This window comes from Cyprinodon tularosa, unplaced genomic scaffold (genome assembly GCF_016077235.1).
Source record: "Cyprinodon tularosa strain WSP-4 unplaced genomic scaffold, ASM1607723v1 ctg508, whole genome shotgun sequence".
NCBI lineage: Eukaryota > Metazoa > Chordata > Actinopteri > Cyprinodontiformes > Cyprinodontidae > Cyprinodon > Cyprinodon tularosa.
The window spans coordinates 414,091-430,522 of NW_024039239.1; the positions used below are offsets into that span (position 1 = coordinate 414,091).

The 16,432-nt window shown below is 41.5% G+C and overlaps 1 protein-coding gene across 2 annotated transcripts in view; it reads left to right on the plus strand.

The window, feature by feature from the left end:
• The first annotated feature begins 9,966 nt into the window (after positions 1 to 9,966).
• LOC119795294 (formin-2-like) overlaps positions 9,967 to 16,432 on the plus strand; it is a 47,139-nt gene continuing 40,673 nt past the window's right edge. For both annotated transcript variants that reach the window (XM_038303205.1, XM_038303206.1), the window contains exons 1-2: positions 9,967 to 11,817; positions 14,112 to 14,353. In XM_038303205.1, the coding sequence (XP_038159133.1) occupies positions 10,277 to 11,817; positions 14,112 to 14,353 (1,783 nt within the window). In that variant the 5' untranslated portion in view covers positions 9,967 to 10,276. The remainder of the gene's footprint in view (positions 11,818 to 14,111; positions 14,354 to 16,432) is intronic.

The window sequence follows — 16,432 nt, forward strand, 5'->3', positions numbered from 1 at the left end:
CCGCAGCAGACACTGCACAAAGATTCACCAGAAGGATCGGTACATGCCAGTCACAGACCGGCCCGAATCAGTCACACTGGACGAGAGACAAGAAGCAGCTTCACGCTGACCAGGACAGCGGGCATGGAGCCGACAGCCAAAGTAACAGGCAGCCGGCGACGGACGCCTACAGGCGGACTGCCGGCCGGAAATAGCAGACAAAACAGCCGGCCAAGGACAAACAGCAGCGTCTAATCAAACATGCATGTCAAAAAATATAGTGGTATAGTGGTAAGCTTTTCACTTACCACTGAGCTCTATGTAGTGCCTCTGGCAAGGAGAAGAATCAGGCAGCTTGTATGGGACACCTGTATATATATATATATATATATATATATATATATATATATATATATATATATATATATATATATATATATATACACTCACCGGCCACTTTATTAGGTACCCCATGCTAGTAACGGGTTGGACCCCCTTTTGCCTTCAGAACTGCCTCAATTCTTCGTGGCATAGATTCAACAAGGTGCTGGAAGCATTCCTCAGGGAGTTTGGTCCATATTGACATGATGGCATCACACAGTTGCCGCAGATTTGTCGGCTGCACATCCATGATGCGAATCTCCCGTTCCACCACATCCCAAAGATGCTCTATTGGATTGAGATCTGGTGACTGTGGAGGCCATTTGAGTACAGTGAACTCATTGTCATGTTCAAGAAACCAGTCTGAGATGATTCCAGCTTTATGACATGGCGCATTATCCTGCTGAAAGTAGCCATCAGAAGTTGGGTACATTGTGGTCATAAAGGGATGGACATGGTCAGCAACAATACTCAGGTAGGCTGTGGCGTTGCAACGATGCTCAATTGGTACCAAGGGGCCCAAAGAGTGCCAAGAAAATATTCCCCACACCATGACACCACCACCACCAGCCTGAACCGTTGATACAAGGCAGGATGGATCCATGCTTTCATGTTGTAGACGCCAAATTCTGACCCTACCATCCAAATGTCACAGCAGAAATCAAGACTCGTCAGACCAGGCAACGTTTTTCCAATCATCTATTGTCCAATTTCGATGAGCTTGTGCAAATTGTAGCCTCAGTTTCCTGTTCTTAGCTGAAAGGAGTGGCACCCGGTGTGGTCTTCTGCTGCTGTAGCCCATCTGCCTTAAAGTTCGACGTACTGTGCGTTCAGAGATGCTCTTCTGCCCACCTTGGTTGTAACGGGTGGTTATTTGAGTCACTGTTGCCCTTCTATCAGCTCGAACCAGTCTGGCCATTCTCCTCTGACCTCTGGCATCAACAAGGCATTTCCGCCCACAGAACTGCCGCTCACTGGATGTTTTTTCTTTTTCGGACCATTCTCTGTAAACCCTAGAGATGGTTGTGCGTGAAAATCCCAGTAGATCAGCAGTTTCTGAAATACTCAGAAAAGACCTTCTGGCACCAACAATCATGCCACGTTCAAAGTCACTCAAATCACCTTTCTTCCCCATACTGATGCTCGTTTTGAACTGCAGGAGATTGTCTTGACCATGTCTACATGCCTAAATGCACTGAGTTGCCGCCATGTGATTGGCTGCTTAGAAATTAAGTGTTAACGAGTAGTTGGACAGGTGTACCTAATAAAGTGGCCGGTAAGTGTACACCTTAAGGACAAAGGGCATTTGAGGATCGAATATTCAAATTTTGGACAAAGAAGGCAGGTGGTTTGAAAGGGGTTTGAAGGAAGCCATTTATATATACAGTTGATTCCTTCCTGCTATCAGCTCCACCCCCATCGCTATGTAGGGGGACAAAATACACTGCCTGGCCACTGGTTTGAAATAAATCTTTTGACATTGCAGAAGCTTATCGAAACAATGCCACAGCGAATGTGTGCCGTAATCAAAGCTAAAGGCGGTCCAACAAAGTAATAGAGTGACCTTTTTTTTGGTGGTGACTTTTTTTTTGGCCAGGCAGTGTATCTCGGCAGGTCAGCCAGGCCAACAATGACCCTTAACTGACTGCCTTTTTAAATAAATGGGTGATAGCGGGTATTGCAGGCGAATAATGACTTCAACGACTCGCATTATTAAGGGGTGGAGCTGGTTTTCCAGTTTCAATTTGCATGTTTTCTAAGCCATAACCAGGCTTACATTGGGCCACTCTAAAGAAGCTAATACAGACAGTTGAATTGCGAAAGCTTCCTGGATGCGAAGCGAAACATCTTCAAACTTGGAAAACAAATTCCAGTGGTCCGTTTATTTAACCGGACGGAATAGTTGAATACCTTTTCCCCACAACATCCAGGAATTAGCATCACAGGTGTTGACAATCTTGTAATCAGTTAGTGGGCCTAAATATGGACATGGCTAGTGTGACATCACGTTAGTAGCAACTCTGCTGATTTGGGCTTAAAAAAAACCGCATGGATGTAGAGTGTTTGTGGAAACAGGCCCCAGCAACCAAAACTGAGGTCACTGCAAAGAGGAGGTTTGTGATGGCACCTTCCACATCTCTGGGTGAGTATAGATTTATTCAGAGGTATCAATCAACTGAAAACTTTATAATGTAGGGTGACCATATTTTCATTTGGGAAAACCAGGACACCTTGGAGCGGGGGGGTGATATTGAAAGAACAAATGTCTCATCATCGGGATTTGCTACGTGATCAGAGGAAATGTTACTTGGCGCAGAACAGTTGTGAAAATTGGAAGTTCAGTTTAATATAATAATACAACTCTGTGAATAGTTCCGTCTGAAATTAATGAAAATAGTTGTTTTAATAGTTATTGAGTCAGATATGTGGCGGTAATGTTTGGTTTATTTAAAGGTTTTAATCTGTTACTGTGTAAATGATTTTGGCTGTAATTTAAGGACAGATTCTAATAGATCTGCAGAGTGGGAAATATAAATCTGATAGGATTTTAATTTTTGTATTGTTGTTTTGCACAATATGCTTAACTAAGTATTTTTTGTTGTTGAATATTAGAGATTTTGCAGATATATTTTGTAGATACATTGTTTAGATTTACTTATATATTTCTAACCCTTTTATAGAATAGAATAGAAAATTCCTTTATTGTCCCGCAATGGGCAAATTTACAGCAGCAAAAAGATTATTGAAAATGGTCACACAAATGAGGACCTTAGAGAAATGTATAAGAATAACATAATAGGGAAGAGTTAAAATATAAAAAATAAAATTCTGTAAAGTGTTTTAACAATATAAAACTGGAGAATAAATAACCAATATGCAGCTATGGACATTTTTACAGTAATGGATATTTGAAAATAGCAGCAAAATCAGAGATGTGCAGAATGACAGCAGCAGGTTATTTAACTGACTAAGGTTTCTATCATTACATTTGATTTGATTTGTTCCTGGTCCCGCTGGTTGGAACCTTTATTCCACTCTGGATTCTTGTGAGTGTAGTCTTTGTTCGCTTTAACTATTTAAAAAATAAATAAATAAACAAACAGTTTTGAAAACCTCGGTATTCATTCTTTTCCTGCTTTGTGTGTCAACTTTCACGGTTGCTAAGCAACAGAGCATACGGCGGTAAAACCCGCCGAAGGGTGGACCTGCTCAATTTTACAGCCAAAACTCTTCCGGCCTCCTTATTTTCAAGGACTTCGAAGGATCCAGTCTAGGTAGACCGCGTCCTTGGAGGATGCAGCCCAGGTTTTTGAACAGAGCCTCTGATTAAGAGCAGGGCTGCCCGCACTGACGCGGCTCAGGGATTACGTCACACGGAGCGTCGTGCGCAGTGAAATCAGGACATTTCCTCACTTTCTAAAAAAAACCCGGGACGCCCGGGACAGGACGTGAAATACGGATATGTCCCGGAAAATACGGACGTTTGGTCACCCTATATAATGTATTTAATCGATATATGTTACTATTTCAGTTGGAACTAAACCTTTCATGCCGGAGGACAAAGAATGGTGCATGTTGGCAAGCTAGGCCACGTGAAAAGGTCTAATGCTACATTCAGACGCCCCGCAATTTCAGCGGCAGCTGCTGCTTAATTTCTGATGCTTGTCCACATTAAGGTCAGCCATCCAGTAAAGTGTGTCCAGATGCGTCTGATGCTTCTGCTGCTCCTGTGTTCAATGCCAGAGAGCAGCTTTGCTATATTTGCTGTGATCAGTGGGTAAAAAGTAGCTTGAATCTATTTTGAAGTGAGAAAGTCCTCCTGAAAACATGGTCTGTGCAGTCAGTTCATCCAGATTACCATCCTGCCTTCAAAGATTATTTCTGTGTGGGAGCCGCTCAGACCCCCACATACCGGCGGTGCGCTGTCACTGGGAATCCCCAGCAGCAGCTGCCTCAGGCCCGCTCGCCTCTTGGGGGTTTCATCTACTGTTGGTGGCGGCTGGATGTAGATTTTAGCGTTTTTCAGGTGTGTGCTACAAACTGCAGGCAGCAGGATAATAAAAGCAAACATATTCTGCCGGCAGGTTCCTACATTTTAAGTTAATTTAGGCGTTAATAAACTGTTTCATCATGGCGCTCTGCATCAGCAGTGCTGTGTCTGACTCCCTTCCAGCTCCCAGATCAGCTTTTCTGATTGGTTCATGTGGCACATAGAGGAGCAAAAAACTTACAACCAGCATCTGCTGCATGTGAAGTGCGTCACACACTTCAGAAGCTCATGATCAGCTGCTCCTGCTGCTCTAGACACTGCAGGACCTTTTGCTGCGCCTTGATGCGCATCAACCCTAGACTTTGCATGCAAACCAGCTGCTTCTGCTGCTGGAATCGCGTGTGGTGTGAACGTAGCTTAAGTTGGATCTTAGAACTGGACACACCTCTGATTTGTCACGTTATGCTATGTTGACAAACCTCTACTTTGTCTGCCCTTTATAATCAGATTATTAGTTATTTGATCAGAATGGCTGTGTTATAAACCTGGACCGAGATTATAATGTTTGGGCATGGTATAAATGAATGGAGACCTATCAGTTTACGGTATCCAGTGTAAATAAGAGTGGAGTAAAAAATGACAAGACAAACCATCATATGGATAGCAGTAAACGGCCGTAGAAAATATTAAATTTAATATAATAGATGTAAGTACAGATTGCAAAGGGTTGAAATTTGGCAGCCCGTTTGTAGTGTCAGGTTGAGTTGAGGTTTTGAGGATCCAAATGCAGAGGTGAGGAGACAGAGGTGAGTTTTTGTAGATTTAATAAAATTACTCAGAGGCAACTAAGGCAGGAATCCATAAATCCGACATAAAAGTACAGAAAAAAACAGAACCATGGAGATATCAGGGAAAACGTGCAAGAGGAGCTGGGGAAAGATGGGGAAACACCACTGAGGAACTGCACAGGGATAGTATATATGGGAGACTGAGCAAAGACAGGACTAATGAGCTGAATGGGAGCAGGTGTGAACAGAGGCTTCTAGAAGGGAGCAAGGGAAAGGGAGACCAACATAGGAGGGCAACAGAAGGCAACAAAGAAAAACCTAAGGACTCAAATATATCCAGAAATCACAACAAAATAGGAATTAAACCAATAAAACTAGAAAACATGGATCAAAGTAAAACTGAAGACTTAAAAGAAAACTGAACAGAACCAAGACTGCGACGGTCGGTTTTATTTCAAATCTAGAATGTCCCTATTTAGACCTTTTAATGGTGGCAAGTCCAGGTTATCACAGCGCAGAAGACAGAGATCTGAATGTGGTTTCATCGCTTTCTGTCAGCCCACAAGAGCAAGAAGCCATTGAGAGGGCCAGAGTTGGGCAAACTAAGAATGCATTTTGGTAACGATACTCAGTTACAGGTGTGCAGCATTGACCCACTTTGTCTCTGTAATACATTCATGCATATAATTTTGTTTTCAAAAAGACTAAATAAAAACATGAATATACTAATAAAATTAGGATTTCCTAGTACATCCAGTTCAAATATCCAATTACACCTTTTTCCTTTTCTGCCCCCAGGCTTGTGATCGGGGAATTTTCCTCCACGAGTCACAAACAAAAGAAGAGCACATGGTGTTACCATCAAGGAGACAGGAATGTTTCTCTCTGACAGCAGCTGGGACTTAACCGTAATTTATTACTGAATGTTATAATCAGTGTTGCTTTTGACAGCCATCTTAGATTTAGTCTTAGTTTCCTTCTTCCAGACGAAAATTACTATTCGTTTTAGTCACGTTTTAGTCATTACTATATGTGAAAAGGTTTTAGTCTAGTTCTAGTCAGTTTTACATTGCACTTGATAAAAAAGTTAATCTTTACAATTTCGAATAACAACCAGATTCTTTCCCAGACTGACAGCTCTATCCTAGATGCTACAATAGCTGAGTATAGAATGCTGCCGTGCAGATCATCATTGCTGTTGGGCAGAAAACTTTGATTTATAGATTTTAAATAAACTTTTTTATGAATTAATGCATTACTTTATAAAAAAAGTGTCTCACAACATTTGTGAAAATAGCAGATCTACTTCAACACATAATATTGGTTAATATAGAGGAGAGACAAGCTAACAAAATGTCTAATAAAGGAATGGTTTTAGACATCCAAGGTTTCCATCCCAGAGCAAACACTTCCTGGTCTACTATGAATTATGCATTAAACACAGATCAATAAAATCTTCATTGATCCATTGATCCATCACGGTCTTTATCCAAAAATGATCAGTAAGCAATGAAATATTTACTTTGGATATAATTTGGGGATTCCTTTTGGGCAGAAATTAAAGAATGTTTTTGCATCACCTCTTGAGAGCTGGAAGAAAAGAAATGGCGCCGAACACTGGTGAATATTGGAAGTGCAGATTAAGATATTCCCAGTCTGTGAATAGTTCCGTCTGAAATGAATGAAAATAGTTGTTTTAATGGTTATTGAGTCAGATATGTGGCATGCCAATGTTTAAATGCGAGAGGGGTGCCGACTGCGGTGAGGCCGAAATAAGGCCCCCCTGGGGTGCCCTTGACCCCCACCGCCCCAAACAATGCCCTACATAGATGTGTGTTGTGAAAATATTGTAGATGGATGTGTCTAAAATGCTAAATAAAATTGGGGTGGGGGACATCATCAGAAGGTGGGACCCTCCAGTAACGACCCCCTCCCCAAGAACCTACATGTGTGGCAGTGTGATGGAGCAGGCAGAGGGAGGACTAGGTTGCTTACTGCACTCCAAGGCATGGGAGAACAAGAATAATCTGGCTCTGATGACTGCAGGCAAACACCTTAAATAGAGGCAGAAGCAGGTGGATCAGATAAGCAGTGATGAGAAACCGGGCAGAGTTAGACAGGTGAATGAAATGGTCATCAGTGCCAAGATCATGACAGTTAACCTGTTCTGAAACTTTTGGATGCCCTGTAGCTCTCCTGTTTATAATTTAAACTACAGGGCTGCCTGTTTGGACTGGAGGACAACTTCCATCATTACATAGACCCAGACCTTAGCAGACAGGGGTGCTTATGTCGTAGCTTAGTTTTCAGGACTCAAAGTAGAGGTGGGAACTGTCGTTCTGCAGAACTCTCAGAGCAAAGCTGACAGCACTAACAAAGGCAGCCATGGTTCAAGTTCAGACAAGTCAGCAAAATTAATCTTCTGCTTGGCACAAACTGACAGCAGGAGGGATTACTATTTCCACTGCTGACGCTGTCATGTCCGAGAGTGTCTCCAGGCAAGCTCTGTCTACATTAAAAAAAGCCCCCAAAAAGCCCCCTGCTGTGACTGTCAACAAGTGGGGTATAGATCACGAGGAAGAAGAAAGGCTGACATGACTGACATCACTGAGGGGATGACAGCTGTTTCTGCCTTGGACTAATCGATGGAAACTGGCCTGGGATTAGCCTGCGTCTGTCTTATTTATTTATTTTAAAGTCTGCTGGTGCAGTGGCGGCGCACCTATCACAGAGACAGGCCAGGCCACTTAGGCCAGTAGCATGTGAGGAGGGAAAGACGATTGGTTTATTTCAATTAACACCCACCCCAACAGTCAGTCCGGAGGAAGGGGTGTTAGACGTGTGCCTGGAGCCGGCTGCTGTGATTTGTGTAGCTAGCGAGCGGTGCAGGTGAGGATAAGAAGCAATGCAAAAAAGTGACAGATTTATTCCCCCCCCCCCCCCTCCCCCAGATTATGATACAAATATTCTATTAGAAATATGTGTACCAGCATATTCTAACTACCAACAAGTTAGAACACAGTATGATGTGAATGGAAGAATGCTGTTAGCATATGTTTGCTATTCAAAGGTGTGATGGTGATGACATCACTCCTGCTGGTGTTTCTGGAGAAGCGGAGCATTTGGGAGAAGATGCGGAACCATTTCTATAGTGGAGCAACAACATGCACAAAGTGACATGAACACCACCCAACATTAACATTAGACAGAAATGTTTCTCAGCTGGAATACTGGCTTTCTGGGCTCTACAGCATCATTCTATGAAATGATTGTGTTGTTGGATTTTGACTTGCAGTTACGTTTCTCAGCTCAAACATGAAAGTTTGTGTAATTCAACCTTGGATTTACTGTAGGTTGGGGTTCATTACTATTGCCCAGTAAGATGATTTGCCATTTAGAAATGATATGAGATGCTATGATAATGTATATCTCAAACCATGGCACTACTTATTGTTTAAAATCTTTATTATATCTGTATTATCACAATTACAGCAGTAAAGTTACTGTTTAATACAACAATAGAAATTAAAGCAGGTCCTTTTAGATCAGTGTTTCCAACCTTTTTTGACTTGTGTTACCCTTTGGACAATTTTGAGTTCCCCTCTCAGTCAAAACTATTGATAATTGTCCAAAAGTGGAACGTACAATAATTGAAATAAAGACTATTAATTTAATCGTTTAATTTGAGCATTTCATTTTTATAAATTTATGCTTTCTATCTCAAAAAAATAAATAAATAAAATAAAATATTTTGTTAGTAAGGATGTTAGTAAGGAATGTAAATAAATACAAAATAGGAAAAAGTAGAGCTCCGCTCAGTAACTCCCTTATAATCACATTTACACTTGATGAATTGGGAAAAAAATTATAGTCTGAATGACTTAATTAGTTTTACTTTGATGAGCTCTGATAGATCAGTGAGAAAAACAGCTTTTCCAGGCTGTTCTCTACATCCAGGATGCTCTTCTGCTTGGTTTGGATGTGTGTTTATATATGTTAAATATGTATATGTGTGTTTGTGAGTTTATTTTAGAATTGTTTTATTTTGTATTTTCTATACATAAGTTGCATAATGCAAATGTGGTGCATCAGCTTCAGTCGCAGACAGCTCTGTCCATCGCTATCACAGACTTTTAACCCCGCCCATCAGCACTGCCGGAAACTCTCAACCTCATTTCAGGCGAGGTGTTGTCCATCTCGAACCCACCTAAAGTGATCCATGAAACATGATAACGATCAAAATACAGTTCAGAAAAAATAATCAGAAAAAGAGGAATCAGAAATTTTAAAACATTTTGTGTCTAGATTGCAGTCCCCCCCCATTTTCAAAACATGTTTTTGTTTGCAACAATAATGAAACAAAATACACAGAAAAAAACTATTTTAGTTTGCTTACAAGTTTATTTCTGCTTAATTTAAGCAGGTAAATGGGATGATTAGCCGATGGAATGATTAGTTTTACTCTTTAGTTAAGGTTATTAGATAATCTGCACTTGGAACAAGACAATACAAATGTTCTTATTTTAAATGTAAATTGTCTTGTTCCATTGGCAAAGTGTCTCACTTACCTCCTTAATTCAAGAAAAAATGCACATATTTTAAGAAAAATTACTTATTAAGATTTCATTTTTTTACATTGTGACCAACCCATTCGTAGATCTTGTAGAAAGAGAATGAGAATCATGGGAAATGTAGTGCGAGACTTTAAAATGAGCTATAAAGGTAATGACATCTGTCAGGATGGGGCTTTGTTCCTGGTCCTCCTCCCTGTCAGACTACCAATGAGAGCACAGAGCATGCGCCGTCCTTTTCAGCAGAGAAGGAGGGGGGAGGGTAAGAAAGACACAGCATAGGAGAAGGAGGGTGCTGTGTGTCTCTCCTGCATCAGCGCCAGCATCACTGCCTTCGTCACCGGAAAACAACAAGAAACAGATCACAGATGGCAGAAGCTATAGAGAATAAACACCATTAGCTGCAGCAGAGTTTCATCTACATCCATCAGCTACTGATTCTTAGATGATGTCACAGCATCTTCACCTTTATTAGCCAGAAGCATCAATCTCCCCAGAGAGACGGGGAATTCTTCTAGGCATGCCTTGAGAAGAGAAGACGGCGGCCATCGCTCCATCCCATCACCATGGGAAATCAGGAGGCAAAGCAAAAACGAGCTGCACCTGCATCTGGTAATGGAAGCTACCCTTCACTGGATGACGGATGGAGGGAGGGAGGGGGGGACTTGACCAAAAAGGGGGGCAAGAAACACTATGGCAAGCATGGAGGTAAAGGAGCAAACAGCAGTGGAGGAGGAGGGACACATGGCACAGGAGCAGGCAAAAAAAGAAACAAATCCGACTCCAAGTCCTCCGTTTTTTCCCTGCGAAAGAGAAAGACCAACCATAAAGGGAAGGGGGACACGTGCTCATCGATTCCTGATCTGGCATCACAGCACGATGAGCTGGACAGCAGCAAAACACCTGACCTGTCCGCAGACGAGCTGGGACACTCTGATTCAGAGACGGCTTTCCCCGAAAAGAAAAAGAAACCAGAACGGGAAATCAGGAAGAGAGAAGGAGGAGAAGAGGAGAAGTTGGAGGTGCAGAGGAAAGCCTCAACAGCAGCAACCTCACCCACAGAGGAAGGAGGGCAGAAGGGAGGCAGCTCAGGATCAGACACTGATATTTACAGCTTCCACTCAGCGGCTGACCATGAGGATTTACTCGCAGACATCCAGCTGGCCATCAGGCTGCAGCATCAGCAACATCTGGATGGTGGAAACGCCATCGCCGAGGCGGTTTCAGGAGGCAGGGACCTGACCCTTAAAGCACCGGAGGACATGACCAAGAAGAGGAATGGGATCGAGAGGTTAACTCCTCAGGAGGTTCTTGAGACGACCCCAGAGTTAGAAGTGGCCTCGGATGCTCTGTCCTTCCTAGAGAGTGAAAGTCCTCCGTCTGCCAAAGCCAAAGACCCGCCTCCACTGCTGCCGAGCAGAGAGACACACCTCTGCCCTCCCTCAGAGGTGAAGGGACAGGGGGACGTCCAGGAAAAGGTGGGGCCTTTGGAGTTAAGCATGGGAGGAGAGGGGGAGAGAGAAACCAGCACAAAAGACCAGCATGAGAACGTCTCCATGGCTACTGGGGGGGTAGCAGCCGAACCAGTCGCTATGGAAACCAGTGATAATGGCTCCCCTGATGTCTCAATTGACAGTGAAGGGAAAAGTCCCAGAAAGCTGGAGGAAGCAGACCTGAGCCCCGCTCCGGACAGCAGCAGTAAAAGTCCTGAAGCTGCAGAGGGACTGAGCTCAGGGGACGTGTTCGACGCTCACTTAGGCTCAGCTACGAGTGCCGAGTCCCTGGACGAATGTCCCATAGTGGGCTCCAAAACAAACCAACCCGTCGCTTCCTGTCCCAGTGCCTCTCCGCCCGACCAGCACTGCGGCAGGGGCAACATTTGCTTCGTCACCCTGCCCCCCCAGGGGAGCCCAAAGCTGGCAAAGCAGCTCCTAAAGTCTACCCACCCCTCTAACTTTTACAGCCACGCTGTTAAATCCTACCCCACCGTCTTTCCATCCTACATTAAGACCACCACGCGGCAGCTCAGCACGCCTGGACACTCCCCCGCTCTGTCTCCCTCCCATAGCCCCCTGTCACCACGCAGAGCCCACCTCCACAGCCGCAGGTACACACTAATGCTGCACGCTTGTCTCATTTAACAGTTTTAGAAGCATCAAGTAGTTAGGACGCTTTTTTTTTTCCATATCTGTACTTCAGTTGAAATCTTTTTGTAGACTTTTTGGTTTGACTCCTTATATTAAAACACAAATATCTGAATTTATACTGGTTACTTTCTCCAAACTGGATCGTTACTTCTTTGCCTATTGGTAATTATGTAATATGGAGTGAATATTGTTCCATTATTGTTATGGGTAAAGAAGACATTTTGAAATGGGAAAAAGTTGCAATCCCCCCCAAAAAAACCTAATAAATGAAAAATTCTCTTTTGAAAAACTTTTTGAAATTCTTTTTCAAGTTTTATTTTGTATTTAAATTGTTTCATATCTTATATTTCAAAAAAAGTTTTTTTACAGATTTTATATTTTCAGACTTTGTTGCATCTTTTAGTTTATGGAGTTAATTTTGCCCCATTATAATTTCAAGCAAAGAACATGGTGTGCAATTGGAGAAAAAAGGATAATCCAAAACTAAAACTTTGAACAACTTCTGAATAAGAAAAAATATTTTGAGAGTAACTTTCTCAGATTTTATCCATTTTTTCCACTTTTTTAAAATTAATTTTTTTCAAATTTCTCTTTTTCAGATCGATTCTTATGAATATTATTTTTTAAAGTTGCATTTTATACATCATAGTCTCTTCAAATTAAGCCCAATCTAAACGCTTGCTAATGATGATTAAAAATGTTGAGCCAACGTCCAGCTGACCAATAGAAATGCATCTTTGCTCCTCAGCCCTCCCTCAGGAGTCGTAATATTATGAGAATAAAGTCGCAACATTGTGAGAAAAATTCATAATATAAAGGGGATTAAAGTCATAATATTGCGTGAATAAAGTCCCAATATTATGAGAGTAAATTTGTAATACTAGGAGAATAAAGTCATAATAATAAAGTCGCAACATTACCAGAATAAAGTTGTAATATTACGAGAATAAAGCTGCAACATTAGGAGAATAAAGTCCTGATTTTACAAAAATAAAGTTGTATTTTATGACAACTGTTACTAGAAGCACTGTCTTCGCAAGAATAAAGTTGCAACATTGCGAGAACAAATTCATAATATAAAGGGGATTAAAGTCATAATCAGAGATGGCAAAAGTACTCACTTTCCGTACTTGAGTAAAAGTACAGATACTTGTGTTAAAAAATACTCTGGTAAAAGTGGAAGTACTGATTAAACTTCTTTACTCAAGTAAAAGTAACAAAGTACAGGCTTGTAAATTTACTTAAAGTATAAAAGTAAAAGTAGAAACCACTTTTTTCATGCTGTTGCCTACATTTTAAATGGATGTCTGCCAATAGGACTAGATCTCCGTTGTGTTCATTTTCAATCATCTCGTCGTCCATGCTACTATGCTAACGCCGCCGCCACCAAGCTGCTATGATTTGCCGCGAATGAATACCGCCGAATCTGTCGATTCATCTTGTAGTGGTGCGTCAAATGCAACGTAGATTCCCATCCAATTAGATTGAATTTGGTATTGATGACGTGAAAAATAATAACGGTAACTCCATTGAAATGATTCAAAACTAAAGTAACGAGCCAATTTTTTTAAATGTAAGGAGTAGAAAGTACAGATATTTGTGTAAAAATGTAAGGAGTAGAAGTAAAAAGTTGCCATAAAAATAAGTAGTAAAGTAAAGTAAAAATATCAGAAAAATCTACTTGAGTACAGTAACGAAGTATTTGTACTTCGTTACTTCCCATCTCTGGTCATAATATTGCATGAATAAAGTCGCAATATCATGAGAGTAAATTTGTAATACTAGGAGAATAAAGTCATTATAATAAAGTCGCAACATTACCAGAATAAAGTTGTAATATTACGAGAATAAAGCTGCAACATTAGGAGAATAAAGTCCTGATTTTACAAAAATAAAGTTGTATTTTATGACAACTGTTACTAGAAGCACTGTCTTCGCAAAATGGGGATTGTCGGGCATCTTGTGAAATTAAATTTTGGCATCTGTTTCACTAAAAAGGATATATTAAGTCCTTTAGCATCAAATTATTATTAATATCAGTATGTCTGAAGCTTTGTTTCAGAAACGGGGTTTGGCATGATGGCTTCATTCTCGTTATTGTTCAGCTTTATTCTCATAATATTATGGCTTTATTCTGATAATGTTGCGTCTCAATGCCAGAGAGTGGTGGCCTTGCCTTCTGTAGAAGGTTGGCCCATTCTTCCTGCTCTCTGAGGGTTACCTGGAAATTAACTTTAAATCTAATTGTTTCCAGGACGTTTGTCGGAGAGCATGAAACTCACAGACAGCGGTCTCTGAGCCTCACTGGGGCTCTAAGCCGCTCAGCTGACTGGACAGAGGAGCTGGAAAGGAGGCTGAGAGGCAGAGAAGTGGATGGAGGAGAATCAGGAGATTATCTGATGGGCTACAGAGGAGGAGGCAGTCAACCTATCTGTGCCACCAGAAGATCCTCATGTGGACAGGTCTCCCTTTGTCCTTTCCAGGATGTTTTCACAGGTGGGTAAAGAACGTGCAAGAGAAAAATGTATCAACCTCCTACGTTCATCGGGAGAAAACAATCAGCTTTCTTTGATGATGTTGTATTAATGTCTTATAACTGCTTATGCTTCTAAATGTAAGGCTCTTTACAGGACTCAAAAAGTCTTTGGATGCAACACCAACCAGTTTACAACAATCTTTATGTACAGATCGTCATCCATCATGTCCTGTTTATCCGTTAGGGTCACGGTGGGGCTGGTACCTACCTCCAGCAGTCCATAGGGGGAAGGCGGGTCTGCCCTAGACGGGTAACGCGTCTGTCTGAGGGCTTTCTAAGAAAATCCTCTCTGAAACAAATCCTTAAACTAAGCTGACAAAACGACAGACATCCCCATGAAACCACACCCTCCCTGTGATGTGGTCAAAGTTAAACAATGTGTTCAGTTCTTACATTCATTAGACACCACAGGAAAAAATTCAAGACAAAGCAACTAGTGCATGGAACTCACAGAAATGTTATTTTTAATTTAACTTATATGAAATATCTTCTGAACAAACTTGAAATTTAACAGAGAAGCATTTTACTGGCTGAGATTCATTTAACAATAACTTGCCTCTGTGCGCCGTCCAGTCAGAGGACTTCATCTACATCACAGGCTATGTTTTCCCACGTCAAAACAACAGGGAAAAAACCCTTTGGTGCACTGAAACCGGCCTTGACAAGGATCAACAGTCATACCATCAAAGTCCTGCTCCATTGCTCTTTCCCCAGAGTAGAGTCGTTGGTCATTGACTACACTACAGCCAATGGCGGCTGGTGGAGTTTTCTCTGGGGGGGGCTATGACTTCAAAATAGACCTATACCAAAAACCACCCCAGTGACGTTGCCGCTGTGAGCGAGGCCTCATTACGCCACATTTTGTATCGAGCTTCACTGTAAATTTGTATAATCTCTGCTTTTCAATACTACTGAAGTTTCTAATGCATCAGAATTGCGGCTCGAAGTATGGTTTTTTTCCCCATTTACAGTTTTATTCAAATACAGGGGGGAAAAAGGTTATATTTAAGTCTTAGTCTTGGAAATTTTAGATTTAAATCATAGAAAGACAGTCAACTAGTCAACTAGTTAATGCCCCAGTATATAGACGGTAAACATAGCAAAGTACTGAACATAACAGAACAGCTTCAGTCCAGAATCTACCTGTTCTCTTCTCTGAATGTCTCACTGATGCTGCTGTGGAAGCATATTTTTCCTTGGCAAATTTGTGAGCTAAATATTTTGATAGTGCCTTTTCTCTGCACAAATATGGATGATTCTACCAGTCTCTACGTTGGAGTCCAGTTATGGAGTTAATATTGGGGATGACAGAAACCAAATGCTTCCTTAGTATAGACAGGGGTGAAGGCAGGGTGATGAGAGATAAGAATGAGTTCACACAGCCTCCTTCGTGCCGTGAAAGGGAGACCTGTTCTGAATGTTTATCTGGCTAAAATCTATCTACTTGATGAATTGAAGTATTTTTCTTGGGAATAACCAAATGTTTGTGTTAAAAAGTTCTTTATGTAGGGGTGGGACAGTTCCAAGGGAGAGTGTGTGTATTGGGAGTTGCTGTATAAAAGTATGTACTGAGCTTTGCCCAGTCAGAGCTCTATCTCATCGTCTGAAGATGCTCAATTCAAGCTGGACCTTCTGTCATTGTTAGCCCATGAACATAGAAATCAATCAGTGATGATCTTACTAGTCTCATACATGCTCCTCTGGCCCTCAGTATGTGGCTGTTTGCATATATAACCTGTGTTTCAGACCTGGATTTAGTTCTTCCCAATTTTTTTGATCACATTACTGGATTGCATGTGTGTTTGCTTTGCATTAATGATGTTAAAAGCTATGTTGGAGTTGGATCCACATTTTACTGTAAGTGTTTAGGATTTTTATTTCTATCAAAAGTGCTTTACAGTGAGAACTGTGCTTAGCTAGCAAGCTAGTACCCTAGGTTGGAACGCCATGTTCTGGTAGGTTTCTGTTGTTGGACAACTTTTCCTTTAGATAGGGTTAGGGTTAGATGTTGGCGTAAGTAGAGCTCTGTAATGCTACAT